This window comes from Larus michahellis, chromosome 18, assembly GCF_964199755.1.
Source record: "Larus michahellis chromosome 18, bLarMic1.1, whole genome shotgun sequence".
Classification (NCBI taxonomy): Eukaryota; Metazoa; Chordata; class Aves; order Charadriiformes; family Laridae; genus Larus; species Larus michahellis.
The window spans coordinates 5,807,279-5,835,252 of NC_133913.1; the positions used below are offsets into that span (position 1 = coordinate 5,807,279).

At 46.6% G+C, this 27,974-nt stretch overlaps 1 protein-coding gene across 2 annotated transcripts; it reads left to right on the forward strand.

The window, feature by feature from the left end:
* Positions 1-231: 231 nt before the first annotated feature.
* On the forward strand, positions 232-27,755 carry MAP3K14 (mitogen-activated protein kinase kinase kinase 14). 2 transcript variants are annotated; one of them, XM_074561647.1, is made up of 16 exons: positions 232-299; positions 7,721-7,985; positions 8,561-8,630; positions 11,262-11,472; positions 11,588-12,196; positions 13,266-13,403; positions 15,500-15,629; positions 16,341-16,472; positions 17,080-17,184; positions 17,900-18,063; positions 18,437-18,587; positions 19,239-19,592; positions 20,767-20,873; positions 22,230-22,374; positions 22,944-23,044; positions 24,403-27,755. In XM_074561647.1, exons 2-16 carry the CDS (start codon positions 7,733-7,735, stop codon positions 24,565-24,567), a joined length of 2,835 nt encoding a protein of 944 aa, XP_074417748.1. In that variant the 5' UTR covers positions 232-299; positions 7,721-7,732; the 3' UTR covers positions 24,568-27,755. The 2 variants fall into 2 exon arrangements, with proteins under 2 accessions (XP_074417748.1, XP_074417747.1); XM_074561646.1 differs by lacking the exon at positions 232-299 and adding an exon at positions 915-934.
* Positions 27,756-27,974: the final 219 nt, after the last annotated feature.

Here is a 27,974-nt window from a genome sequence, read left to right on the forward strand (position 1 = left end):
CCTGCGCACGAGGTGCCCCCCGCCTCCTTCCCGGAGCCCCGCGCGCATGCGCAGTCGGGAAAAGCGTCGGCGCCGGGAGGAAGCGGGGAAAATGGCTTGTCAGGAAGCCCCGCCCACTTCTGGGAAACCCAATGGGCGGGGGACGGAGGGCGTGGTCTCACCTCAGGCGGCGCGGCGATTGGCTGAAAGGCGGTGGAAGGGGCGGGGCCAGGGCGGGGAGGGGAGGGGCCGGGCCGGCCGCAGCCTGTCAGTGAGCGGGGTGCCGCTGAGGAGGCCTGAGGGGCTGCCGGGCCGCAGCGGTAGGTGCGGGCGGGGGACGCGGAGCGGGGCCGGGATCCCGGGGGGCCGGGATCCCGGGGGGCCGGGAGCGGTTGGAGCTACGCACCGTTGGGGCCGGGAACCGTTAGGGCGCGTCGGCGCCGGTAAAGGTCTGAGGGACCCTGCCGGCTCCGCTTCCGCAGCCGCCTCAGGGTGTGAGGGAGCCCGGCTCCGGCGGGAGGGGAGGGCCCCGGGAGTACCGGGGAGCTTTGAGCGGTACCTCTCGGCTAACGGGCTGGGCTGCCGCCGCTTCCCCCACCCTGCACCCCCGTCCCGCTTCCCCGCAGGGTGCCCGGCGCTGCCCGTGCGGTGTCGGTTAAAGCCGGGCGCTCCGTTCCCGCTGGGAAGCTCCTCTCCTCCGCACCCCCGCGCTCGCCGGTGCCGCCCCGCTCCCGCAGCAGCCCCCGGAGAGACGTGGTGAAGCCGCGGAGCTTGGCCTGTGCGAGGGGTCGCTGCCCAGAGGCATCCCTGGCCCTGGAGAGGGGAGAGGGAGACGAATGGGAACATACAGCTGAAAAAGAGCCAAAGTTCGGTTCAACTCTGTCCCTCGCCTCTCGCATCCAGCCGTAGCGCTCATCTTTGATGCGACTCTTTTTTTTTCTTTTGCTGGCAAAAGGTTAAAATGCTTCTTTGCTGATTAATAAGTTGCTGCTGTGGTTGATCTCAGATGCTTCCTGTCTGCTTTAATCGGTTACATTAGAAACATGTGTTCGGTGCTTTGCACATGTAAGAAGCAGCAATCTGAAAGTAGCATCCATAAACAACCTCTAAATTTCTTTTGCATCTGGCTTTCTGAACCCTTTTATGAGTAATAACTCACGCCTTCTTTGCTGTGACATTAGCGATAAGAATAATCGAATCGGGCTTTGAAATATGTCTCTGTAGTGTGCTGCTTTATTGCATTTTAACTGAGTTAAAATCTGTTATTGGCACAGCCACTAGATTCCTTCGGAATGAGTCATTTGCTATTAACTATTAAATTTTAACTGCTATAAGGGAGTGAATATCTTTGTGTAGCATGCTGTGAAGGAGGAGTGTAACAAACAAACATATAACAACCAAAAACCTAAAAGATTTGTGGGACCTGGTGCAACATGGCTGGAGTTAATGAACTTTGTCTGTCCTGAATCTTATTTCAGTGTTAAATGTGAGAAGGTTGAGCTGAGCTTTTGTTGTAACAGTGATGCGATGCCTAATTATTACTCTGGCTGCTAAACAGGAGGCGGCAAATGTGACCGTGCTGTCTCTTTAACTTGCTTTCTGTGACTTTTGAAGTTTGCTGGCAAGTGTCAGTCAAATCTGTCAGGGGAGACAGAGGCATAGAGGTCTGGAAGACAGAAAAATCTCTAATTTCCCAGGAGAGCAGTTGGCTTGGAGTAAAAGAGACCTGGGTTAGGAAAAGGTCTGGAGATGCTGAGGAAGGGAGAGTAAGAGGACGCATGGAGGGACCAGAAGGAGGCCTATGAGGGCTAGACATGTGGGGCTTTAATCTGTAGGAATCTGGGTTTTGCTGGTCACAGTTTAGTGACATCAGGGCCCTGGGGCCTGAATAATATTGACCTCGTCTTGCCTAAAAGGCCGTTCTCTCCTGCAATTAAAACGGGAGTTTATCTCATGGGACGTTGCTCAGGCTGGACAGTTCAAACTACTCTGGTCAGTTCACATTTCTACTTTACAGTATAAAATCATTGTCATTCAATTTGCAGGACCAATCATAAATTAAGATTACATAGAAATGCTTCTGTCTGTACTAAATTTAACTAAACCTTTGGGTTTGACTAGCATTTCAGCCTTACTGCTTTCTTGTAGCCTTTCGTGGCATTTTATAAATGTAAATTTCAAGATGCGAAGCAATGTGTAGTAATAACTGGTGAAAACTCGGTCCTGCCTGCTTGGGCAGAATTGTTTTTAATATGTGTTTGTGGTTATTGCTGGAAGTTGTCCGTTTAGGTGCTTTATTATATCCTCTTGTTATAATTTAGGAAGTAGCTTCACTCCACAAGTGGGCCTTAAAAGTCAGGATGTCCTGAAAGCCTGTGTGGGAGCAGCTGAGCCAGACCGGAAAGCAAAACCTTGTCGGGTTGAAGTTTGTTCTGATGCTTTCTGTTTGCAAAGCAGTTTGGAAAAATTAGCCCCTTCTTTGAATGAATGGGGTTGCGGTGATGTTTATAAACGCTGAGCAAATGGTGCTATTCATATCTTTGTTCAACAACATGAAAAGAATTGTTGAGCGGTGAGTTGTACTTGAGGAAATGAAGATAGGTGTGTTTAGATACTTTTAGAAAGTCTGATGATGGTTAAAGCCAGGCAAATATTTTCCTCCAGACTTTGTAACCAAACTATTGGAATATACTAATGTCTGGCAACTAAAAAGACAGTTGAAGCTCATTATCCTGGTGTTTACAGTAAGCAGTACAAACGGCTGAAACGGGATTTTGAAGTATTTACTATCAAACCACTTTAAAGAAAGCGTTTACATACTTATTATCATTTATAACATAACTTACTCGGAAACATCAGGCTGATAGTGAAATCCTTCAAACGGGCAGTTCCGGGGTGGTTTAGGTAGCAGGTTTACCTTTACCTGGTGATGTTCAGGTAAAGCTGCGTGCAGCGGTACTGGTGGTCCACGAGAGACCCAGAGGAACCAGACAAAGCTGTACAGGAGCCCCTCGTCCAGACACATGGGTAACACTGGTCAAAGAAGAGGAGGTGAAGGATGTGAGCATCCTGGAATAGCAACTGGTGATCTGACTCACCGGTATTTTAATCAGTCAGGCATTCTATTTATTTTTACTTTGGAACTCTTAGATATGCAAGGAAAGTCTTTTTTTTCTCTTAATTTAAAGTGGCATTAAGTGTTTTTTTAATGTAGGGGGGTGTGTTGAGTGCTACAACTTTTTTTTTTTTTTTTTTTTTAAGTCCCTTCTGACACAAATTGAAACTTCTCCCTTGCTGACAGCACTGAGCTTGTTTAAATAACCACCCCGGGCCCATGCTACAATAATATGCCTTAAACTGACACGGCCGAAAACGGAACCGTCTGAATTTCGGTTCCATCTGAAACATGGGCAGGCGAGGGAGATTGTCGATAGCATCCAGCAGAGAAGGACTCCGGTGGGGAGGCAGGGACAGAGGGAAGTGGTGCCTGGGGTTTGAAAGGATTGTATGTGTGTATCTACTCCTTGGGCCCCAAACCAAATCATTAGTGTGATTCGTTTTTTATAACAAGTGTAATCTTTTTTTTTTTTTCCTTTCTTTGGTGAAACGTGGGTTTTTATAAAGTTTGATGCCTTTGTATGATGATTTTCTAGCTAATACTCTGGATAAGGTCTTTTGGCTGCAGACTTGGCCCTTTCTCGAATACCTACCGACAGTTGTTAGGACTGGAAGGTCCCCGAAAGGTGCATGTTCTTCTTCTCAGTTGTCATTCCCTGCTCTGGTGATGCATAAATTCCTGGCTCTTCCCAGCTGTTGCTGTGTTGTAGTGGTCAGCAAGGCAACATCGCTAAAATGCTAGTTGTGTTGTTTTAATAAACCAGTAGCAGCTGCACAAGAGAAGGCTAGCCTAAGTTAATGCACTGTTCATAAAACCCTTCTCAATAAGGAAGTGGGAAACCTCACTGAGACAACATGATTTTTTTTCTTTTTTTTTTTTTTTTTTCTTCAAACTAAATGTCAATGTGAAACTGCTGCTGAGAATTTGCACTCAGATTAGGAGAGGAAATCTGCATACTTTGAAGCTGACTTATGAAGCCTTATGTATATTTTAAAGCTCTTTCCCAAGCCTTTTTTAACCAAATCTATGAGCTGTTCCACAAACTGTTAACCGAAATTCTCCAAAAAGCCATTGGCAAAGGAGATCTGACCCAGGCAGACCGAGCAGGACCCCGTATTATGGTGTGCTGCAGAGTGTTTTAGTGCTGGAGAGGTATTTGCGTTCCTTTTTTCCAGCTATGAGTCTCTCTTTCTGTATACACAGTAACTTCATGAAACACAGAAATGTTCTTTTAAGGTCCCTGCTACAAATAGCTTCCTGTTGAGATGGAAGAGCTGAAGAGGACAAACAGGGACTTGTTTAGAGAAGGGAGGAGGTTTTAGAGGAGCAGAAAGCGCGTGGTATCTCTTATATTAATAATGCTTGAGTGTCTCCTGAATTCAGACTCCCTACAAGTCTCGGCTGAACCTATTCAGTATATTAGTTTCGCACAGAAGCACAGTCGTTATTTGAGGGAGGAGTTGCCACTGCCGGCGGACCAGTGCCTCCACCGCACGACTGGTACCGTGTTTGGCTTTCATTCTGTAAAAACGCACTTTCTTTTTTTACAGCAGTGAGAACTAACATTAGTTAACCAGAGGCGAGTGTAAAACCCTAGTGAAGATAAGGAGCAAGTAGTCTTTAATGCTGCTAGCAAAAGCCCATTGTGGGTTAGGGGTGTAATGTGCACTTTTATCTGCTGCATCGTTAACCCGACTTCCCCTTTCTTCCTTGAAAACAATGAGCCCATACACACGTCTGCAGAGGGAAGAAAGTCAGGGATATTGAAATCAAGAATTACAGTTGAGTCTAAGTGACTTGGGTGAGGGAGAGGTGGTTTTGAAAACTGGAGAAGCAGTTTGGGCTACGAAACAACCACCGTCCGGCTCAACAACGTGAAGCTCCTCGTGTTGCACGTATGTAACTTGTGTCTGTACAGGAAGCTGTGCTCATCCCAGAGCAGTGGCAAGTAAATCGGCAGCTGAAACCGCAGCTCCAGCGTGTCTCATGTGGGTAAATCCCGTTCTTAGTGGTCTTGCCGTGGAACCTCAGGGACCCATTTACTGCTCCCAAGGCTCCCTTTTATCCAGAGCTTCCCTGGGAAGGGCTGCACAGGGGACCTGGGCCGAGAGACCGAGCACCTACGTCCAAATTAACAGGGCTTATGAATGCTTTGGGTCTCTCTGGATCGCCATCCCCTCCAGATCTGAATACGTAGCTTCAAGAGAAGTTATGCTTCAAAAATTATTTAAAAGTTCTGATTTTTTTAAAATTTTTTTTAAATCACAGCTCTTGCCAGCTGCGCTTTTGTTGTTCGTACCATAAAAATAGTTGGGTTTTTGATTCTTATAAGGACCTGAAAATTGTTCGGCAACAGTTAAACTGGGCTGGGCTTGCAGCTTCTGTGCCTACACAGCCTTGTAGACCTGAGTCACACATTAAACCGTCTGAGCGCTGGCGGCTGCTGTGTTTGAGGACGTTGCTTACAATAACTACCTCTTTTTTATTTATTTTTTTTTTTAGTTGGCAAGTGAGGTATGTGCTTTGTTGACTTTAATCTCAGTAATGTTTCCTTGTTATTCTCTTCCATTTCAGAGGGCAACAAGGACTTGCAATTTTGCTTCTCCCCTCCCTCTGTTGTCCTTTAACTAAGCTGAGGAGTGACTGGTAGAATTGGGTATTTTTTGGCGATGGGGATGGGTTCGGGCTGCAGACCTTGAAGGTCCTTGAAGGTGAGGGGAGGGCAAGGAGAGACAGAGTTAATGCAAATCAGGAGAGAGTGAGTATAAAAATAGCTCTGAACTTGTCAGTTTGGTCACTGGTGGCTTGGGTTAGTCATCTGGCAAGCTCTCTTTCTGCTGCTCCAAGGGATTATTTTACAGCACTGAGATTTGACATAATTTCTGTAGAGGAGAGAGAGCGGGATGGGCGTAATGAGTGGGATACTGTCATCAGCACTTCTTTTGCACAGCAGCTGTTCTCTGTTTAGCCACTGAATGTGGTCATTGTTGACTTTCCTTGTATACCTGCCAGGTTGTTAGGTGACTCATTTACACATCACACCAAGGTTCATGCACTTGGCTCCCAAACGGCTCCCTTTCCCTTTCCTTGGTGGTCCTTTTAGGCACCGAACACCCACTTGTTTTCATTTTCCCAACTGATTTCTGTGTTGCCAGGAGCCTGTTAGAGTAAATGCCCTGTTGTCCCAGGGAGGTGTTCCAGGCGGGGGGAAAAAAGGAAAGGAAAAAAAGGAAAAGAAAATCCCTGGTGCAGATTTAAACTGATGAGCCTCAAAGATGTGCTCCTGTAATAGTTCTGAGATCTTGTTTTTGCTGGCCACTGTTCAAATGTCCCTCCTCCTCGTCTTACACTGGGTTTGTGGGACTTAACACCTGTACGTGTTTGCTAAGGTTTCTGAATTTTCATGGGTCGTTTAATGATGGAAATGTTCATTTTAAGATTTTGCACTTGAGCTGTGAGAGGACTGGCATGAGGATGTGACCTCTACAGTTAAGGGCCAGTAGACCATATTCTAGTTTAAAACATAGAAAACAACAATGTTTTAACTTTTCTGGAATCCAGAGTGAGAGGATCAGGGGCTAAACCAAAGCTGTATTTCCTGGGGGCTTGTGCTCAGTGTGGTTGTAGGAACTCCTAACTCTTCGTGTTCCTAACTTCCACCCCACAATATATCCCTGTCCCGTCCCGCGGTGCCTTGCTTCCATGCTTCTTCATGCTTCTCCCTTTCCACCCCTGGCTCCCTTCCACCTCCCTCCGCGCTGCCAATTGGCCAAGATTTGGCATGTGCTGGGACTTGTTGGGAGCTACATTTACGCTAACTGGTCAGCCAGCAGCCGTGCTGATTGACTCGCCAGCTGCTGCCAAGCCGAGGGGATCGTCTTTTCCAGCACCGTCACTGTCCTCTCGCCACCACCAACTTGCATTAATCCCATACGCCATAAGAGCTCTGCTTTTGCCGGGCTTGACCAAGTATTTCAAAAGTTATCGGTGATTAAGGGCATGGAAGGAGTTATGTATGGGCAGGCTGATTGCCTAGCCTTGTTTTATTGGAAGGAAAAATGAGAAATGGATTTGAGGGCGACTGAGTACAAGGAAGAAAGTAATTAGCAGGATTTTATGGCCTTTTTGTGGTGTGAGAGCACAATGTAATTTCTCCTAGCTGCACTCTAGGAGAAAATCTTTCATGTCTTCTCTTTTTTTCTTTTTTTTTTTTTTTTTTTTTTGGGTGAATATTCTTCCTGTTTAGCGATATGAGAGTTCCCTCTTCTTTATGGTTTCACTGTTTGTGTTTAAGCTAAGGGAATATAACAAGAAATAAATTTCCCTTTGAAACCTGTGTGGTCTCCTATTTTTAGTACTGAGAATAACATTGATTATTCAGATCTTCAGTACAAGAACAGTACAATTATTCAGAAATTCAGGTACGAGTCAGGGATGGAGAGCTGGCATTCTTGGGTTCTTTTTCAGCTCCATGCTCAGAGGTTGGGTAGGACCTTGGTTTGGTTTAAATGATTTAGTAATCCGATAACCTTCAGCAGCCTCCTGTTTCTCAGGAACTTGAAGAGGCCTGTGAAGTTAAGTATTTTAACAAGTGTTTTGCTTTGGTTTTTTGTCTTTACTCAGTGACTCTCTGAAATGGCAGTGATGGGAATTACGTGCCAAGGAGCTCCTGATGCAGCCGTCAAGCACAAGAAGGAGCACACAGCTACGAAGGGGCTGAACGAGACAGTGAGTGAAAAGCAGAGCAGTGTTTGCAAAGTAGAAGATTCAAAGAAGGTCATCTTTGACAGTCAGTGGAAAATCCTGAATGATGTAATCACCAAAGGAACAGCAAAAGAAGAAACAGAAGGAGGCTGTGCATCAATTTCTATTATTGCCCAAGCAGAATGTAAGTAGCAGGGCGGTCTGCTCTTCATTGAGAAAAAGGAATGTGCAGGGCGGTATGAGATTTCACTCACTTTGCACTCCTGGAGAGCTGAGCTGAAATCTATTTGTAATCCCAAGTGGGGTGGAGTTGGTGACACATCCCAGTCTCTATTTAGGAAGCTCATGAAATCTCCTAATAATGTGGCAGCATTCACTGAATAAAGCATAAATAACAGAACAGCATGTGGCCGTTGCACCTAGCTGCTTTGAGAATCAACCTGTGTCCTGCTGGGTCATCTGTTCTTGGCTGACTTCTGAAACGTATTTTAAAAGAGGGGACGAAAAGAGAAGAAAAACAAAATGAAGCTATCAAGTGGGAAAGAGCTAAGGGCTCAGGAGATTGCAGTGCTGGGAAGCTATCTCCTGGTGGGGGAAGGGAGAAGATAGTGTGGATGATGTGGCACGACCGTGTGGTGACCTGTCTGGATCACTGTTTGGTTTAGCAAGTTGGTAGAGTTGTTTCTTAGTCCAGTTGTTACCAGGAGGGACTTTGCCTGATCTTGAAGACATGTGATGATCCTGTTTTCTTTCACACAGGTGAAAACAGTCAGGAGTTCAGCCCCACTTTGTCAGAGAGATCCTTTATTGCTCACAGTAAGCGTTACAGGTGAGAGACTCCTTAACATGAATACCCACCTTCACTGTTGTGTGCGCTGACTTGTTCCAAATCACCCTGTGTGCTTACAGTGTTTTTTCCAAAAGCTCCTGTTTGGATTAGCTTTTCTGTCTGAGGCTCAGGAAGAGTGCGTCTTTTCCCCAAACATCTTCCTCTTTTTGTCTTACGAGAAAATATAAGTTTAAGCACAAACTACTCAAAACACTTTGCTTTGTCTTATTTTCAGTGCCTGCTGATTGTCTTCTACCTCTGTTTCTGGGTTGTCGAATTTGCTTTGGAATGACTGAGCCGTTTTTTGAGGTTGGTGGGCTTGAAGTAGAAGCATCCAAGGGGACATTTTCAGTCTCTTTGAACTGTCCTGATGCTTTTGAAACCTTGTTACACCATCCTCTTTGAAAAGTTGTGGGAAAGGTAGCTAGCAGTAGTCTTGAGAAAAAGGAACTGCTTTGTTTCTGGGGAGGTTAAACAGCAGGGGATGCGAGAAGAACCTTTGCTTAATGACCGCATCAGCAACAGAAATAGAGTTGTGAAGAGAAGCTGACAGTGGTAAAGGGCGAGTAGTGGTTGCGATAGAAAAAATGGAAGCCTGTGTCTTGTTTTTCTGAAGTCATCTGGGAGCAAGCCACTTTTTCTTCATGAAGAATATGTGCCCAATTGGGGCACACACTGGAGCTTTATCAAGCAGCTCCAGCACTGGCTGAAGTGGGTAACTGGGATACAGAACTCAGTGCTGCCTCTCTGCTGGCAGCTTTCAGACACTGGTGAGGTGTATGGCTTGACATCGCCCACTGACTTGATGACGTTGTCCCATGAACCAACTGAAGAAATGGAGAATGAACCATTTCTTAGAGGGTTTATGTGACATGGATGCCAGCTATATGGAATAGAATCATAGAATGTGTTGGGTTGGAAGGGACCTCTAAAGGCCATCTAGTCCAACCCCCTGCAGTGAGCAGGGACATCTGTAACTGGATCAGGTCGCTCAGAGCCACATCCAGCCTGACCTTGAATGTCTCCAGGGATGGGGTCTCCACCCCCTCTCTGGGCAACCTGTGCCAGTGTCTCACCACCCTCAGTGGAAAGAACTTCTTCCTAATGGCTGATCTAACCCTGCCCTGCTCTAGTTTAAACCATTGCCCCTCGGCCTATGGCTACCTGCCCTTGCAAACAGCCCCTCCCCAGCTCTCCTGTAGGCCCCCTTCAGCTACTGGAAGGTTGCTATAAGGTGTCCCCAGAGCCTTCTCTTCTCCAGGCTGAACCCCCTCAACTCTCTCAGCCTGTCCTCACAGCAGAGGGGCTCCAGCTCTCTGACCATCTTCGTGGCCTCCTCTGGCCCCACTCCAACAGGTCCATGTCCTTCTTGTGCTGAGGGCTCCAGAGCTGGACACAGTACTCCAGGTGGGGGTCTCACCAGAGCAGAGTAGAGGGGCAGAATCACCTTTCTGGATCTGCTGGCCACAGTGCTTTTGATGGAGCCCAGGATGCGGTTGACCTTCTGGGCTGCAAGTGCACATTGTTGGCTCATGTCCAGCTTTTCATCCACGAGTACCCCCAAGTCCTTTTCCGCAGGGCTGCTCTCATCACATCATCCCCTGGCCTGTATAGATAAGGAGGATTGTCCTGACCCAAGCATAGGACCTTGCACTTGGCCTTGTTGAACTTCAACAGGTTCGGGTTCAAGGCAATGCAGTAATGCCATCGCCTAGAACTCTACTTGTTGGGTCTTTTAGCACTCAGTGGTGCGCTGAAACAGCAGGAAAAGACGCAGAGAGCAATGCTGGCTGGGAACTGCATCGCTGACCAGTAAGGGCAGATGATATACTGCATGGAGCAACAGAACAATTATGGTTCTTCATTTGAAGATCAAATATCCTGTTTTCTCTTACAACTTGATTTAAAAAAAAAATCTTAACTACTCTGGTTGGTATTAACTGCAGGCAGGTGTTCCTCTTGAGAGTGTATCTCTTTGTACAGCGCCCCAGTAGGTGAGCTGGCCAGTGCTGGTTTGTCTGTGTACGCGTTCCGAGAAATCACGTTGTAGTATTGAGCTTTACACGCCAGAACGTTTTGGCTTTTTGAAGCTATTTTATTTTACTGCACTTAGTCATCCCTTTTCTTTGGCGCCAAGCCTTCTTTTTTTTTTTTTCTTTCCAATAGAGCAGATGTTTATATTATGAGTATTTTTCTTAATTTTAACAATTTTTGAAAATAGGTTGCATTTATACATAATCTTTGTGCTCACTATAAATCATAGACACAAACTGTCTCGGAGCAACCTGGAGACGTTCAGTGCTTTTCCCTCTACTTTGCTGTCTAGTCTGGCTGTTCTTTGCAGAATTTGCAAATACTGGGAGAGTTAACGCCTTGCTTCCACCACACCCTCCCTGTATTTCTTTCTTACGATGTCAAATATACTATTGTTCCTTGATATTGAAGTTACAAATGCAAAAGCTACAAATACAAAATTAGAAGGCAAGAAGTTATGTTATCGTTCTCTATTCTTTAAATCTCAGAAGGCAGAATTGCTAATTCTTGTTCTCGTGTTGTGGGTCGGAATTGTTAACTGGAGGCGTGCTTTCGCCGTCAGATCTAAGAGACTTCATGCATTTTGGTTTCCAATAGCCGGTCAGACAGTCTCGATCAAATCCCGAACAATGTGGCCCACGCAACGGAGGGGAAGATGGCACCTACCTGCTGGAGAGGGAGGCATCGTGGGAAGACGAAAAAGAAACGTCACAAGAAAAGATCCAAGCTGAAAATGCAAACAGTGGCTGCCGGTAGGCGAAGTCCCAGAACTCCGGAACAAGAGAGCTGCACCCCAATTCCCGTCCAGGTGAGAATCCTTAAGCCTTCCTTTCGTACTGTTGGAACCTCTGCAAACTCCTCCTAATTTTGGATGGCTATATTGAGGTTTCTGCTGAGCTGTTTTGTTTTGTTTTATTTTCTAGGAGGATGAATCACACACAAATAGTCTGTACAGAAACAGTTTTTGGGTTTCAGAATTTAACAAGGACTTGGTCTATGATCCGCTGCCATTTGAGAAACCTGAGAAAGGTCTGTCCACGGGCAAACTCCATTCACCGAGGAGCCCATACAAAACAGAACTGCACAAGTTGATAAGCCCTATTCAGTGCCTTAATCACGTGTGGAAACGACACTATCAGAGGGACAGTGTTCCACAGCCTGAAACTCTCCATCCTTTTCCCTACAACATAATCCCCCCCCATTTCCCACATCTGGACAGTCCTCTCCATGCCATGAAACGTAATGCTCTGGAGACGTACTTCCATGGTGATCTCAACTATCAAGACAGTGAGCATCGCTTATCTGGCCTAAATTTAGAATATAGTTTCCCCAAATGCGTCAACCAGTCCATGAAAACCAGTTCGGATAAAATTTCTGTGGAAGAATACTTGGTCGACGCCCTGAAGGGGAGCGTGAGTCTCGGTGAACCGCAGAATTTAGCCAGCTTAGCCAAGACGTGGAGAGGAGGTGGTCTGGACCCGAAGGAACAATTTCACGAAGCGGATGAAAATGAAGGCGTGCTACTTAATGAGGTGATCTTCTGACCCTACGCACTAGTGTCGTGGAAGGCAGTGTTTCTCTTGGGCTTCAGAAGAGAGAGAATCTGCGTCCACGCAATAATAATAACTTGCCTTCTGTAACGAGACTGCGTTTTCTGAATGGTTCTTGATACGGTTGAAGACTGCCAGTTAAAGAGGCGGTTTTGGTTTGTGGAGGATGTAAAGCCGTGTCTTAGCTTGGTGGCTCTAATTTGTTTGCTCATGCACAAAATATGCGTGCTTGTTTCAGAGAAGTGTTTCTGTGCTTAGTCAGTCTTCAAATACCGTTTCTCTCTTTGGCTGTGAAAGAACCCAGTCCATTCAGGTGAACAGCCTGCAATATTTTATTGGCTGTAGATGACCTGGGCTGTGACACAGACAGAAACCAGGGACGTGGAGATCGTGAAGGTGCAAAAAGCGTGTCTGCTGCCTCTGGTAGGAACCCAGCAACTCGCCCGTTGTGCCTTGCCAAACGTAGGGCTTGGGCATAGCAAATGCATGTAAATCTTAGAGGCGTGATTCATTTCTTCTGAATTCAGCTCTCTCTTGCTACCTTAAACTCCTCTTGGAGGACTCTTCTCTGGAATCAGTGTGACAGCGTCAGTATTGCCGGTGGAGTTCAGGGCGTCACTCACCCGCCTGAATATGTTTACTCTGAGATCTAAGGCAAATCTCAGTTTGCCGACTATAAAAAAAGGTTTATCTCGCGCATAAATGCCTACATTTAGTTACGTGAATCTTGCGTTATTTGTAGGATTTAGCTTTGTAGTTGTGCCCCCCATAAGAAGGGAATAGTTTGGAGCTCTGAAACTATCCAAATACTGGTAGCCTTTCTTTGTAACACTCATTTACACCAAACAGAGCCCACAGAAACCAAGTAGGTCTTCCCGCGTCGCTTCATCTCAAGCCCATGACAGAAGTAATTTGGCACAGGGACTTTTAGAGAGGTGCGGTGGTATCTATCCTTGCGCTTTTTCTGAAAATGTGGATCTCTGTCTGTGGAGCTCAACGCTTAAGTGTTTTTTTCCTTGCTTCATCTTGTTTTCTGATTTTTAATTTCCAGAAACTAAAGCCGGTGGATTATGAGTACCGAGAAGAGGTTCATTGGACCAAGTGTCACGGTTCTTTGGGCATTGGCTCTTTTGGAGAAGTATACAAAATAGAGGACAAACAGACAGGATTCCAGTGTGCTGCCAAAAAGGTAATTATGTGTGAGAAAAGGGGGGTTTTCCTGACACAAGGAGGTGTACAGAGGAAAAGTCTTCCCTTTCCAGCTACATGGAGCGTAGGTACCATGTTGTACAGTTACAGTGAAATGCTGCTCTGGTTACGTCCAAGGCAAAACTTCAAGGTGATGGCACCGAGAGAAGAAGCAGGCGGAGACCCTGTCTGTGCTTAGCAGCCAGAAATAGGTTCATTTGGCCTTCAAAGCGTGCCACGAGGCGTCTTGGGTTTTGTGCTGAGACAGGCCAAGAGAGCAGAGATTTCAGAAAGATTGTAAGTGTGTTCCTAGAGACTGCGGGGGAGAACCGGCTGCCTGAGCTGTCTGCTTATCTAACTGTTCTCATCTTCAAACACGTCTAGTGTAAATGGTGACACGGCAGGTGTTTTCTCTGTTGAAAAGGGAATAAAGTAGGAAAAAAATAAGGCAGTTGGTAGGCACTTAAAATGGAGAGAGCTTTTTTTCTGCTCAATGAGCGCTACATGCAATACTGGCACGTTGTAATGAGGTGGTTCTCTTACAGAAGCAACAAAGGATGTGTATTTTTCCAGAAGTTGGCATAATAATCTCTTGTACGTCAAGATATGCCATTGCCGTACGATGTGTGAAGCGTGTGGAACATAACTTGAATCGGGATATTGATTTGTAGGCAGCCCTGGGGGGGTGCTCCGAGGGGAAGGGAGAGCGGTGATGCAAGTAGATGATGAGAATGTAAACTAGTTTGTTGGAACTTAACACTTGAATATGCAAAAAGAATCGGAGATCGCATTTTTCAATATAAAAGAGTTTGCTTTTTCTTGTTTACATTGGTCTCAACTCGATGTATTGCCTCGTGGAAAGATGTAAGTGGCAAGACTGAGGCAGCTTGTCCAGTCTTTTAACCATTTCATTTGTCAGTTGTATAGAAACAAAAGTATTTAAAGCACGTAGAAAACTATTTCCTATTTTGCATCCTTACATTTAAGATGCGGAATTTTGTGGCAACGTGACCGACTTGTTTTCTGGCAGTATGTAACTACTTAAATTTATTATCCATTTTGCAAATACACAGTTTTAGGAGAAATAGCTGCTACTAGTGCATATTTTCAGGAAGGAGAAGTGGAGCGCTGAAAAGACAGACATGAGAGTAGGAGAAACTGAAGTCTTTCAAAATGTCAATTACGTTGTTTTTTTTTTTCCCCCCTAATTGCTGGAGGATTTCAAAGGATAATTCTGTAGATTAGAAATACGTCTCGCACCAAACTCTTAAACCAGGGAGTTCTAACGTGCAAATTGAACGCTTAGGATTTATTTTGTTTTACATTGGTAACTGTCTGGAATTACTGCTGTCTGCCGGTGCTAGAAGGGGACTGCCTGCCCTTCCTTCACCATACTTGGTGTTGTAAGCACCTGCTCGCCCAATTCTTGAGATTAAAGAAAATTTAGCTATGGCTGGATTGCTGACAGTGAAGAAACATGATACATCCTTTTCCCACCAGAATCTTAATGACTCATGTTTTCCTTCTGGTCTTTAGCAAATTCTTGTTTTATTTTGTTTGGCCGAGCTCAGCGAATAGAATTTTTCTTTAACCGTTTTTCTGTGCAGGCCGAGTACCATCTAAAAAGGTGGTGTGTCAGTCACTGCTTGTGGCCGTATTTCATATTCCCTCCTGTTTTGGGAGAGTTCCATTTTTGCCAAGTCCTGCGCCATCCTTAGATATTTTATTTTCCTCTTTCATGAAAGCGGAATGCTGGAGTTGTCAGTATTATCTTTTTAACTGAGACACAAATTACTTTCCTCCTGAAGATTACCGGTACTCAGCCGTAAGCCGGAGGTATTGCAACCTGGCATCTTTTTTTGACAAATGTTAACGTTACTCAGCCACCGAGGGCTTAGGGACTCTCATTGTCCTTGTTCAGAATCGTTCTGAGCTTTTCCACTTATTGCTGTACCCACTGATTTCTCTTAATGAAGGTTATCCTTGTGCCTCCGCTGTTAAACGCTGCGGGACGCTCTGAGCCCAGTGTCAGGGAGGGACGATTCTGTGGGGATTCGTCACAAAAATTTGTTCAGTGCTTCTTCTTTGTTTCTCTAGGTACAAGTTGAACACTTCCGTGCAGAGGAGTTAACGACGTGTGCTGCAATAACAAGTCCTAAAGTTGTCCCCTTGTACGGAGCTGTGAAGGAAGGACCTTGGGTGACCATCTTCATGAAGCTGATGGAGGGTGAGAAGGGAACAACCACAATGGAAGCACCACTGTAACTGTTGAATGCAGTGGACATTGAGCTCCTCTTCCTCCTGCCCCAGTTATAAATCTGTTAATTCTTTGGTGTATCCAGAGTGTTCCTAGCGTTAATTCCTGAGCGGGTCGGGATAGGTATGTGTAACCCCTGCTGGTGTGTAGCAATGGTCTTTCTTGGGGGGAATCGTTTCCAGTCCTGCCTCACGCCAGTTCAGGATGTGTATCTCTTCAGCAGCAGCTGCAAATTCTCACTAAAACACATACCTGGTGCTGGTTTTTGCTTTCATGTTCATTTGCACAGCACCATGTACTGGAAAAAGGGACACTGTATAAGCAAACCTAGGTGCTTCTGTTGCCTGATAGTCTTTTTCCAGCCAGGACTGTGGAAGTCACAGCCTGTGAAGAATCGGCTGGTGATAAGTAGCACCTAGAAATGTCTGATGTGATCACAGAGTAGTTGCTTTTGATACAAAGCAACACCGCTAAACTGACACTAAGCAAAAGACTTCATGAAAGAGGCCAGTTTCTCTGGGCAGAACTCCGAATAAACAAAAGGAACAGACCTACATGTGGAAGATAAGGGCTGTCAGACCTGGCAGTTCTCATTTCTACATCAGAAATGACGAGGAACGCTGATGATGCTGGGAAGACTTTAAAGATAAGCTAACATGGACTTTCTGGATTCTTTTTTAGGTGGCTCACTAGGTCAGCTAATTAAACAGAGTGGCTGCCTGCCAGAGGACCGAGCCCTCAGTTATTTGGGCCAGGCATTAGAGGGCTTGGAGTATCTTCATGCTCAAAACATTCTCCATGGAGATGTAAAAGGTGGGATAGTACTTAAGGTACCTTATTCTTCCCTTTTTCTTGCAAGAGGCAAACTGCTTGGAGATTAAGTTACCGAGTGGCAGAAGGTTATTTAGTAGATTTTCAGCTCTACATTTGAGATTAGAGCTTAACTTGGTTCTAAACAGCTGGGCGTATTATAGAATGGTTTCGTTGGAAGGGACCTTAAAGATCATCTCGTCCCGCCCCCCTGCCCTGGGCAGGGACACCTCCCACCAGCCCAGGTTGCTCCAAGCCCCGTCCAGCCTGGCCTTGAACCCCTCCAGGGATGGGGCAGCCACAGCTTCTCTGGGCAACCTGGGCCAGTGCAAGTATCGTATTTGTCACCTCTTTCTTTCTGTCATCTGGTGGGTCTGGCAGGCTGTGTGCCCAGGCTGCCTCACCACTGGGGTAGAGCAATCTCCAGGACAGATAATTGGGAACTTATAAATAGAGATAATTATAGCTGTGTACTTGCTTAAGGCAGTGACACACCATAGGAGTAATAGACCTTGGTTTGGGCTCAAAAAACTGTAGTTCTGTGGGCTTTTGCCTTTTTACCATCTCGGTGACAAAGGAGACTGACTAATTAAAAACTTCTCATTGCCAGCGGAAAATGTGCTCTTGTCTGATGATGGAAGCAGGGCTCTTCTGTGTGACTTCGGTCACTCTGCTCACCTTCATCCGGATGGCCTGGGAAAGTGCTTGGTCACAGGTAAGGATTTCCTGCTGCGATTCTGAAGAATTGCCCTACTGACTCATTCTTTCTTTTTGAACATTTACATACGGCTAATTTGCAAGCAACTGTAATTTCCAGACTTAACGTTGCTCATAGTGTCACATTTATTGATATTACTGTGATGTATCCCACTGACAGCTAAAATGAAGTTACGGTTGGAAGGTGGTCCTTAGCTCCCAGTCTAGAAGGCCGATGTATTTTTTGTAAGATTATGTCAGCATACTACATTCAGTGTTTTGTCCCTGCAAGACACCACACCGAAACTTAAAAATCTAACTCTGACTTGTCACGTAACCTCACTAAACAGCTGGGGAAGAATCCTGACCTCCACCAAAGCAAAATTCCTCGCCGACTTTTGGGCAGTTAAACTTTACAGTGCTTCTTAGTGCAGCTGTTGAAAGAGAAGGGTATGTTTTCTAATGCCGAGCTCACCGATAGAGTGTCATGTTTTGCCTCCCAAACTTGCTTGGGAGGGGAATTTAATACCTATTTTGTGTATAAGGGATGAGACTGATATGGAGATGTAGCCTTTGAGCAGCTTATAAGAGCACACAGTGCTGCTTTTTGGGTTAAGGTGACCTGTTTCTCACTTTAACTGAAAAGACCAGGAGGCTGCCATAGGCTTCCCAGCAGCTGCACTGGAACAATTCTCTACTTTACACGCGGTGAGTGTTCGTTTGAATGGTTTCAGGGAACTATGTGCCTGGCACGGAGACTCATATGGCTCCGGAGGTGGTCATGGGAAAGCGTTGTGACTCCAAAGTGGATGTCTGGAGCAGTTGCTGTATGATGCTGCACATGCTGAACGGGTGCCACCCTTGGACGCAGTATTACAATCACCCGCTCTGTCTGAAGGTGAGTGGCCCAACATTTCCCCGGTAAAAGGTACGTAAGCCTGTAAAAATCTCGTTATACCCAGCTAGAGAGCAGTCGTTTCAGGAAGGCTGGCTGAGAGCCAGCTGGGCATCTTAAGACGATGCCAACCTTGCTTCATTTCTTACGCCTCTGAGACTGCCGTGTATTACACATATGGGGGCTGTTTCTTTCCTATCCCGCTCATGACTTGGGTGTGACTTTTTAGCCATTCAGCTGTAATAAAATTACTGCTCATGTCTCTCATTTAACGCTGTAATTTCAGTTGGGAACGCTCTCGGGGTGGGAAGGACCTTTCTGAAATCAAACGAAGCCTCTCTGGTCTAACCTCTTTCGCTTCCTGTTTGTTACACAGATAGCTAAAGAGCCACCTCCTCTGAGGGAAATTCCACCTTCCTGCAACCCTCTCACTGCTGAGATTATTAAAATGGGTCTGGAGAAAGAGCCGGTTCAGAGAGCATCTGCGTCTGAACTGAAAACTAAGACCAGTGTGGCACTTGAAGAAGGTAGAAACGTCCTGTATCTAAAGTTTCTTACCCGCCCTGGTAAAGCGGCCAGTTGCTAGTTGTGTCAGAGTGGTCCCGTGGGAAATACCAGTATGTTTTACTGTTCAGTATATGCTTTGCACAGGCCTCAGCATTGATGTATATTTTGGGGTTGATAGCTTTTGCCCGCAGCCGGGTGTTTCTCACCCAAATAAATTAAAATTTCCTGTGTGCTGTCACATGCTCTTTCTCCTTTCTCTGCTCGAAGCAGCCGATGTTGTGCTTTATGTGGGTTTATTAAGGTGTGTGCTGCGGCTGGGCTGGCGCTCAGCTGAAGTATCAACTGCAGCGAGCGAGCTGGAGCCTGGCAGGCAGCAAAACTGAAAGCAGAGGTTTGTTGCATCCTGAGCTATAACTCATACTTGTGGTCCAGCCTGGCCTCTAAGCCGATCCCTAACTTATTTCAGCTTAATCCTGCTGAAAAGTTCTGTAATACGGCAAGAATTCGTAGAGGGGATCTGGTTTCGCCTTTTGAAGAAGCTGGGCATTTTACAGCGAGACACAGTTCAGAAACTCTTATTGTGAAGGAAAACTTTTACCTGTGTGTTGTTTTTGTTTTGTTTTGTTTTGTTTTTTTTATTTGATAATGTTTTATGCTTTTTGGTTTTGCAGTGGGAGGTGTGACAAGCCCCTGGAAAGGCGAATACAGAGAGCCGAGACATTTGTCTTTGAACAAAGAAAACAATCCACAGACGTCCCTGTCCCCCACAGTGAGCCCAGTTTCTGAGACTGGTCCTGACCCAAAATTGGCAGTCAAAGTTTCTGGTGCGAGCCCGGTCCCGCCACCACCGCCATCTCTGGAGCAAACGGAGGAGGTGGAGGGAACCCCTTGGAACGCGTGCAAGGAGTTATCGGAGACCTGGGATCCTCCGCCTCTCTCCTCGACTCCTCTCCCCCTGAAGAGCTGCGGCCACGTGGAGAGAGCAACAACCATTTCGGAACAAGAGCTTCAACAGCTGGAAATAGGTAAGCGATGTGCTATGGAGGGAATTCAGCTTTTCGCTTAGGAGCGTGATAAAAATACAGCTGCTTTCTTTTGGCTTCTTGACAGTTATTGCTGGGTTTTGAGCTTGGATGTCATTTTGTTCATAGTTCCTCTCTCGTTACACGAATCGCTCAGCCTTCCTTGAAATTACCAAAACTAGTAGTTCTTAACCAATTAAATATGCCGCAAAGGTAGCAGTTAGGATTTTGTCCCACTCTCTGAAGAGTGGAGCAAACTTCTGTGAGAGGCGCAGGAACCTCTCAAAAAAACCAGCCGGTTTCACACTTGTGCTTACGTGCACTGTGTAAACAGTGTCTGCAGTTCCAACTTCATCTGAAATTTGAGGTTTTCAAACATAATTCTTTTAATAAAGGGATAAGCCTATTGGGTGGGAGATGTCAAACGAAGCAGCATAGTTAAAAACAGTCTACGGCTGTTTGATTCTGGGCATCGGAAACGCTGTAGCCACCAGCCAACGAATTTGATTACCAGCAGCGATCCAGAGTTTGAAAACCAGCAGTAAGTTCAGCGTGGGAATCAGTGGAGTAACAGGGCAGTTCCATTGCCCCGGTATAACTCAGCCTTTCACTTTTTTATCCCATATTTTCTAATCTTCGTAAAATCATTGAAAACTTCAAGCTAGGAAAAAAGTCCCTTGAAAAGTAACTGTTGTCACAGAACGGAGGAGTGGCATTTTAGGGGTTGCTGAGGGCCAGCTTTCTTCTCAGGTGGCTTTGGATCTTCAGCAGCCTTGTCAGGTCTGGATCTCATCAGTGCGTGTTACGGCAAGAGTCGAGTACATAAGTTTGACCTTTCCCTGGGTGTGATGTGGATGCATCTAGAAGGAAGACTGATAGGTGACATAATGGGCAAGAACTGGGAAATTCTGGGTGCTGGTTCCGTCTCTGGCATTTTGCACGTCATTGCACAATCCATCTGTCCTTTCTGGCTCAGTTTCCCTATTCTCACAGTGGTAGCAGTAGCCCCTACTTAACAGAGGAATTGTGTGTCATGTGTTTTGCAGACGCCAGTATCCGTGTTTGTTAGATAATGCCGAAGCAGCTTTGGGTATTAATTGCAATAACTGTGATTAGAGCAGGGAGGCGTGAAAGGAATCACTGGAAATGTTTTCCTTCTCTTTCCTTTTGCTCGCAGAACTGTTTTTGAACAGCCTCTCACAGCCTTACTCGCTGGAAGAGCAAGAACAAATGCTTTCCTGTCTCAGCATCGACAGCCCATTTGTGTCAGATGCCAGTGAGAAGGTGAGTCCAACTGGATGCTAACCCTCTTGTTGTGGGGGGGGTGGCAGAGTAACCCCCGCTGGGAGACTGGAAGCGGTGACTGATCAACATCTGGAGTTTCTCATGTTTGTTGCTGCTTTTTGACACCCAATTTGCTGGAGAGTACCTTGGGAAGAAGTCTTTGTTCTTGGACAGTGGGGTGTTTAGGACTGGAGTTGTTCTTTAGCTTAGAGTGCGGCATGGGTCCCTTTCCCCCAGCTGCTCCGCTGTGCTGTGCGCTCACAGCGAGCAGCAAGTGTAGGGATCTGGAAAACATCAGCAGCTTTGACCCTCTCTGTGCAGAAGAAAGGAACTGAAGAGGCAGTGATGAGCGTAGGAGCTGGACCAAGTCGGACAAACAGCTGTGCAGCGCAGGGTCTTCTTCCCGGCAATGGCCACTAAAGGCATGTTTAGGGAAAGACCGGAAGAACAGAGACCCTAATCTTGGATATTCACTCCCAGCCTATGCTTCTGTTCTCCATGAACTACTTTTAAACCATTCATACTAATGACTTACATGGTCTAAGTTACTTAAATAAGAAATTTAATGAATTTTGTTTGCTCTGTCTCTGGTGTTCGTAGGGCAGGGAATACCAGTGAGAAACACTGAATAAGCCTTGTTGAACCAGGGAAGGACGCAAGCCCTTCAATCATTGTTTTCAAAAACTGAGTCCAAAATTGTATAGCCTGCCATCTGCAGGAGTCATTTCTAACTGTGGTCATCTTTGTTTCCTATTTCTGTTCCTCTTCTCAGCCTTCTAATGCTTTTCGAGGAGGATTGAGCAGAGTTCTGTACAGCTGTTAACACAGCGTGGGGTGCAGCATGGGATGTAACTCTGCTTTTGGGGGTTTTTTCCCCTAATATCTAACCCTAATATTTAATTTGACTTTTGAATGGTACTTACCACTATGCCGATGTTGTCAGATTGACCTTCTATGACTCTAAGATAGTATAGACTTTTCCAAGCAGTACAGCGATGTAGGGTCCGTAGTTGTTTATGTACAGTTAACAGTTTTTCCTGGGCGTTGTCACTTACTGGCATTAGAATTTTATCTGGCGCTTTATTCTCCTGTCACTCAGTACAAGAAAACCCTTCTTTTTCCTCGTCCGGCTCTTCAGCTGATTATTGATTTGACCACTGAGAATAACTTATTATGTCTGCAAACATTGCTATTCATCCTCTTTTTCTAGATGGCAGGTAAATGTTGAATAACTCAAGGTCCTGCCTAGATCCCTGTGGATTTCTGCTTTTTTCTTCCTGAGGTTATTTTAATGTTTATGTTATGTAAGATCACTTTCTTTAGGAACCTTTGACAAACTTGTGCTTACTTCTGCAGAACTCCATGAAGGCTTCTCATAGCTTGCGGGACACTATGAGCTCCGGGATTCATTCCTGGAACAGCCAGGCAGATGGGCAGAGCTTCAGTTGGAACAACCTGCTGAACCGCAGTCGGCACACAGACACTCCCAGCTACTTCAATGGTGCGTCTGAATTTCTAAAGTTTGAATAAATGGTCGGGTCGAAGTTTTTTTCCAGTATCTAGAGGGTCTGGGATGTGGAGTCTTTGAGCTCCTCTTCTCCTTTAGTTGAGCACAGACCTTCCTAAAAGGACGTGGGTTGTCGAGAGGCCAAGTCTGCCCCAGTCGTAGCTGGGCGGAAGGCGCTCACGCCTGTGTAGTCTAGTAAAAGCCAGAGAAGTTCTTGAATGCACAGACTCTGGCTCAGCTCTGTAGTGCCTTGCCTCGTGCAGCTACCATGTGCGAGGATATATGCTTTATAACCATAAACGTCTACAAAGTAATTTTGAGGGCACGTTGTGCAAATCAGTACATCTCTTCAGCTGCTTTCTTGCTAAATCCAGCTCTGCTCTGTGAGTCATCGTTGTCCTCAGCAAGACTCCACGCTCAGCGAAAGACCTACATAAATTAAACGCTTAAAGACAAAAACGAGTTCTTCTGATGTATGTGCTTCGCTACTCAATCTTTCTGTGTTGGACCGTGAAGTCATTATGCCTACAGCAGAAGTTAATGACTTCTCTTGCACATTTCAGGAGTGAAAATCCAGATCCAGTTGCTAAGCGGAGAAAATCTACACATCAGGGATTTCCACAGGACGAAGGTGGGAGACATTGCCACTGGGATAAGCAGCCAGGTGAGACGCAAAGCTGGGAGTTAAGTACAGCCTTTTGTCTGAGAAGTGATTTCTCCCACAATGCAGCCTCATAATGCCTTAAAACCAGGGACCCAGAAGTCCGTTCAAGGATCCGCATGACACATTTAGTAACATAACTTTGGTGCTGCTGTTAGGAGTGTGATACCAGAAGATGTTTTCTGAATCATAAGCCGTTGCTAACGGTCGTGGGGACTGTAGGGATCTCCATCTTAGAAAGTACCTGTGCTGCAGCTTAAAAATCCTTCTCCTCGACTATAAAGATAAATCCTTTCCCCTCTCCCTAAAGAACAATAACTGTATGACTTTTTCGTCAAGAGCAGTAATATCAGCCAAGGGAAATGGCCTGTCTTTGGCTGTGAAGCTTCTGACTTGTTAGGTTGGAGGAGATGTTGGCAGACTCCAGTGAACCTCACTGTGGGCCTCTTTGGCAGTCCCTGAAAGAAACTCCTGAGTGTTTGTGGGACTGTGACTCATCTGAGTGTAAAATGTGGCGATCATCTCTAAACAAAGAGGTTGCGGAAGTCCAGAAAATGTTTTAGTGGTGTTGGCTCTCTTTGGTGTACTTTGTTCCCTTGGCCATCACAAGGCCCAGTATCGCTAGCCTGCAGAGGAATTCACAGTGCCCAGACACAGGCAGTCCAGGAACCACCAGCAATGGTCAAAAACCTGGGTGAGGCAATTCGACAGCAGCATGAATGCTACCTAGTCTGGTTTCTGAGATACTTTCCTACGAGAGAAGGTTAGGATGTTCCTGTTGGAGCGCGTCCAGAGGAGGCCGTGAAGATGGTCAGGGGGCTGGAGCCCCTCTGCCGTGAGGACAGGCTGAGAGAGCTGGGGGGGTTCAGCCTGGGGAAGAGAAGGCTCCGGGGAGACCTTAGAGCAGCTTTCCGGCATCTGAATGGTGCCTACAAGAAAAAGGTGGGGAGGGACTTTTTACAAGGGCATGGAGTGATAGGACGAGGGGGAATGGCTTCAAACTGGAAGAGGGGAGATTGAGATGAGATCTGAGGAAGAAATTCTTTGCTGTGAGGGCGGTGAGTCCCTGGCCCAGGTTGCCCAGAGAAGCTGTGGCTGCCCCATCCCTGGAGGGGTTCAAGGCCAGGTTGGACGGGGCTTGGAGCAACCTGGGCTGGTGGGAGGTGTCCCTGCCCAGGGCAGGGGGTGGCACTGGGTGGCCTTTAAGGTCCCTTCCCGCCCAACCTATTCTACGCTAAGCAGAAGCCTCTCTCCAGGAGCTTTTCTTGGGTTGGGAAGCTATTTGCTGCGTTCGATAGAGGGATATTATGTTCTGAAAGAGAGTTGAAGCACCACTCAGATCTGTTCGTTCTGCTTCACAGATCCCAGTCCCTGCTTTCAGCCTGGTTACTAAAGAAGGCCAACCAGTCCACTACGACATGGAGGTCCCCGACTCTGGCATTGAGCTGCAGTGCACCCTTGCCCCCGACTGCAGCGTCAGCTGGACGTGGCGAGTCAAACACGGTCAACTGGAGAACAGGCCATGAAGCCGTTCCTGTTTTGGAGGTTTTTACCTTGTTGAAAGAAGGAATTGCAAAAGCTTCTGACCACCCCTGCCATGGAGCACCAAGTGCAGTTGCTGGTGTTTTGTGCTGAAGTAGGATAGCGGTTCAGCAGCTCACTGCTCTCAGGCCTCACTTCTGTTGTCTGTTCTGATCCAGTTCCAAGACATGTCCTGAGCTTAGATGTTCCCCAGAACAGTGGGAATTACTTGCTTTGGGTGTGAATGTTAGGTTGAGCTTGAGAATGGTGGGTGGAAATTCCTGCTTTTCAGAGGAATGCGATTGTGCTTTTCAGGAGAACAGGGGGATTGGATGAGAACTCCCGTTGCTCAGCCTCTGAGGTGAAGCTGGTAGTTGCTGGGCTTGCCCGAAGGAGGAGGTTGAGTATCTTCAGTGCAGCTGTGGTTGTTTGTGCCAAGGGGAGCTGGCTAACTTCCTTCTAGCTGGAGGAAAAACAACGTTTCTGTAGGCTTTGGGTAACATCATCTCTACCTCAAGCCTTTTGCACGGGGAAAATCGACAGCGGTAACTAGCTGGGTTCTTGGTTTCACCTCCCACCCTTCCCCGCAGACGCTTCCTTCTTGAATCAGAAAAGAACTTTGTTCCCAGAAAGAGCTTTGCTTGCAGCTCTCATCTTCAGGTCTCCTCCCCGACTTAGGGGCTGGTGCTCTCTCTCCGTTGTCTGGCAGGTAGGGCAGGAGGAGGGGGTATGGTGTTCCTTGGTGGGCAGGGTGGAAGGGTTGTATTTCTCCATCCTTATTTCCACCGCTGACTCGGGACTTCACGTGAACCGTCCCGTCCAGGCAGTTTCCCCTTGGAGGGCGAAGGGATGGCGGCTCAGTCAGCTCGGACAAAGTTTGAATTTTGCCGCAGCCTTTATAAAAGCAATCCGTCCAGCCGCTCGGCCCCTCCGCTGGAGATCAGTGCCCCAGTTCTGCGCCGTGTGTTAGCTCAGCCCGTCTTCACCAGCACTCACGGACTGGCACGAGGCTTCGTACTGCTCCCCTTACGTCAAAATGCGCTAAAGGAGTGGGATGGGCAGCTGGGCCCAGGGTGCCTTAAGCTTTGAAGTTGTTTGGGTTTTTTTTTTTACTGATTTGTGAGTTGTTTGGAATATACTGAAACTCTGTGGGTCAAATTCAGATGGGCAGGTGTTGATAGCCCTTTTACAACCCAGAAAAAAAAAAAAAACCAACACAGAGGGAGGTGTAAACTACGAGGCTCCTTGCTCAGGACTTGGCTCAAAGTCCTTGGACACCTGGAAGTCACGGTCACTGTGGCTCTTCCAGAGTGCTGTTAACGTCGGTGACCTCTGCGCAGGGGCTATCAACATTCAGACTGAATAAAGAAACAACTCCCAAAAAACAAGGTGGGCCCTGCCGGATCCCTGCTGGTCCTGGGGGACGCAGTGGGGCAAGGAATATTTGCATTTTTCTCAAGCGAAGTTCACTTAGAAAATAGCTGGGAAAAGTTATGTTCTGGGCCTCCCTTTCTGAGGACCGGTGCTCCTTAAGGATCCCTCTGATCCTCTTTCCCTTTGGTCTCCCAGAATATCGGCTGGTTTTGATACGCTGGGCAGTGACATCCCTCATCAGAAAACCAAAGTTGTGATGTAATAAAGAAGTGTAACTCTTGAAGAAAAATTAAAGCTGTCACCACTATGGGTATAGTTTTTATAGCACTTTTTGTTCTAAAGCACTTAAAAACGTTGTCCGAAATAGGCACGTAATTGTATCTGAAACAACCACATTAAGAGTCTTTTTAGTAAACAATTAGCACATTACGCACATCTCTTCCAGGAAGGAGTGGGGGGAATGGGTAGGTTGGCTCAATTTTTTTTTTTGTTTTTTTCAGATGCCATAAACGACTAAGAATTGTAGGCTCTGGAGCAGGAGGGGGGATCAAAATGCCTTCCCGGGAGCTCCCAAGCGCACACTCAGTGCCCCAGCCAGTCTCCCCACGCCTGGCACCCTTCCTGGGCTCCCTCTGAGAGGGGGGGAGGAGAAAAACCTGTTGGTTGTTTCTAAGAAGAGTCTGTTGGTGACGTGTCGGTGTGACACGTCGCTGTCGGTGATGCGTCAATACGAAAGCAGGGTCTGTTCCCGTCCCAAAGGCCGCGTCTCGTGGCTTTCGCTGTTGTCTGCGAAGTGCTTCGACGTACGGGTGCAGGGTTCCGAAGGTCGGTGGGAGACTCGAGTTCTGCCGAGCAGCGGGGCAGGATGCGGCAGCCCTCTGTTTGCAGGACTGCTGAGCTTTCCACCTCAGCTATAGCATTAACCTTAATCTCGGGCCACCTACACGAGTGGGTGGAAGGCAGTAAACCCTTGCGAAGCCGGAATGTCTTTGTTGGGTAGATGGAGGTGTCCGTGTTCTCCTGTACTCTCACACCAGCATTAGCCAGCATCTCCATCCTCTTTGGGTTGTCCAAAACCTTCGGTCTTGTTTTGCGGCCACCTCAAGTGAAAAGGTGAGGCTGCAGCTTTCCACCTAACAAGCCTTTTACGTGACAGCCGGCCAGACGCGCGGGCTGTGGCGTCAGCCGTCCCTGCCGGACGGGCAAGACGCTTGGGTCAATACCACAAACCACTGGTGCTTTCTTACTCTCCTGAAACGTGGTTCTGCTCTCAGGAGCATCTCCAGGGTTGTCACGCTTTTGTTACCTGCCAGCTTGGGATCTCCTCGACTCTCTCCTACTGCCGGGACACTTTCTCCTTAATTTGGCTGGTCATTTTTTTGCTACGACAGGCATAAAAAGTTCAGCTTCCAGATGAAAGCTGGCTGTGCAATACTGATAGAAGTGGAAATCAGAGAAGCTTTTCCTTGTCCACGTTAAAATTGGGCTGAAACGGTGTATAACGTAACTAATCTTTAGGACAGAACCCCAGTCCCGGGTAGGGAGGACAAATAGCGGTAGGAGTGATAAACGCAGGTGGCTCTTGTCGCGTGGCTCCTTCCGAAAGTCTGGAAAAAATCACTGTTGGCAAAGCAATGTGAAGCTGATAATCTCTTTGGGATGGGCAGTACGGGCGTGGGTGAAGGCGGCGGAATGACTAGCTTGTATTGAACGAATGACACTTTATAAAACTGTGATTTCTTGACATGAACGTTTTTTGACCTGCATTTTCACAGGGAAAAGAAAAAAATAAAGCTGGGAAAATGAAAAAAAAAAAAACAAAAAAGATTCTTCATTCTTATTGCTAGTGGTTTGATGTGTTATTCCAGAGAACAAGACAAGGGTGGGTAAATAGGGCATTTTTTTTTTTTTTTTTTTTTTCTTTCCCAAAAAGAGGAGCCTGGTTTGATTAAACTCTGCCGTATTTTACTCTAGTTCTGGGAGGGAGGCAGGGAGGAGTCATTTCTGGGTATGAATCCGGGATTTGCTAAACACACTG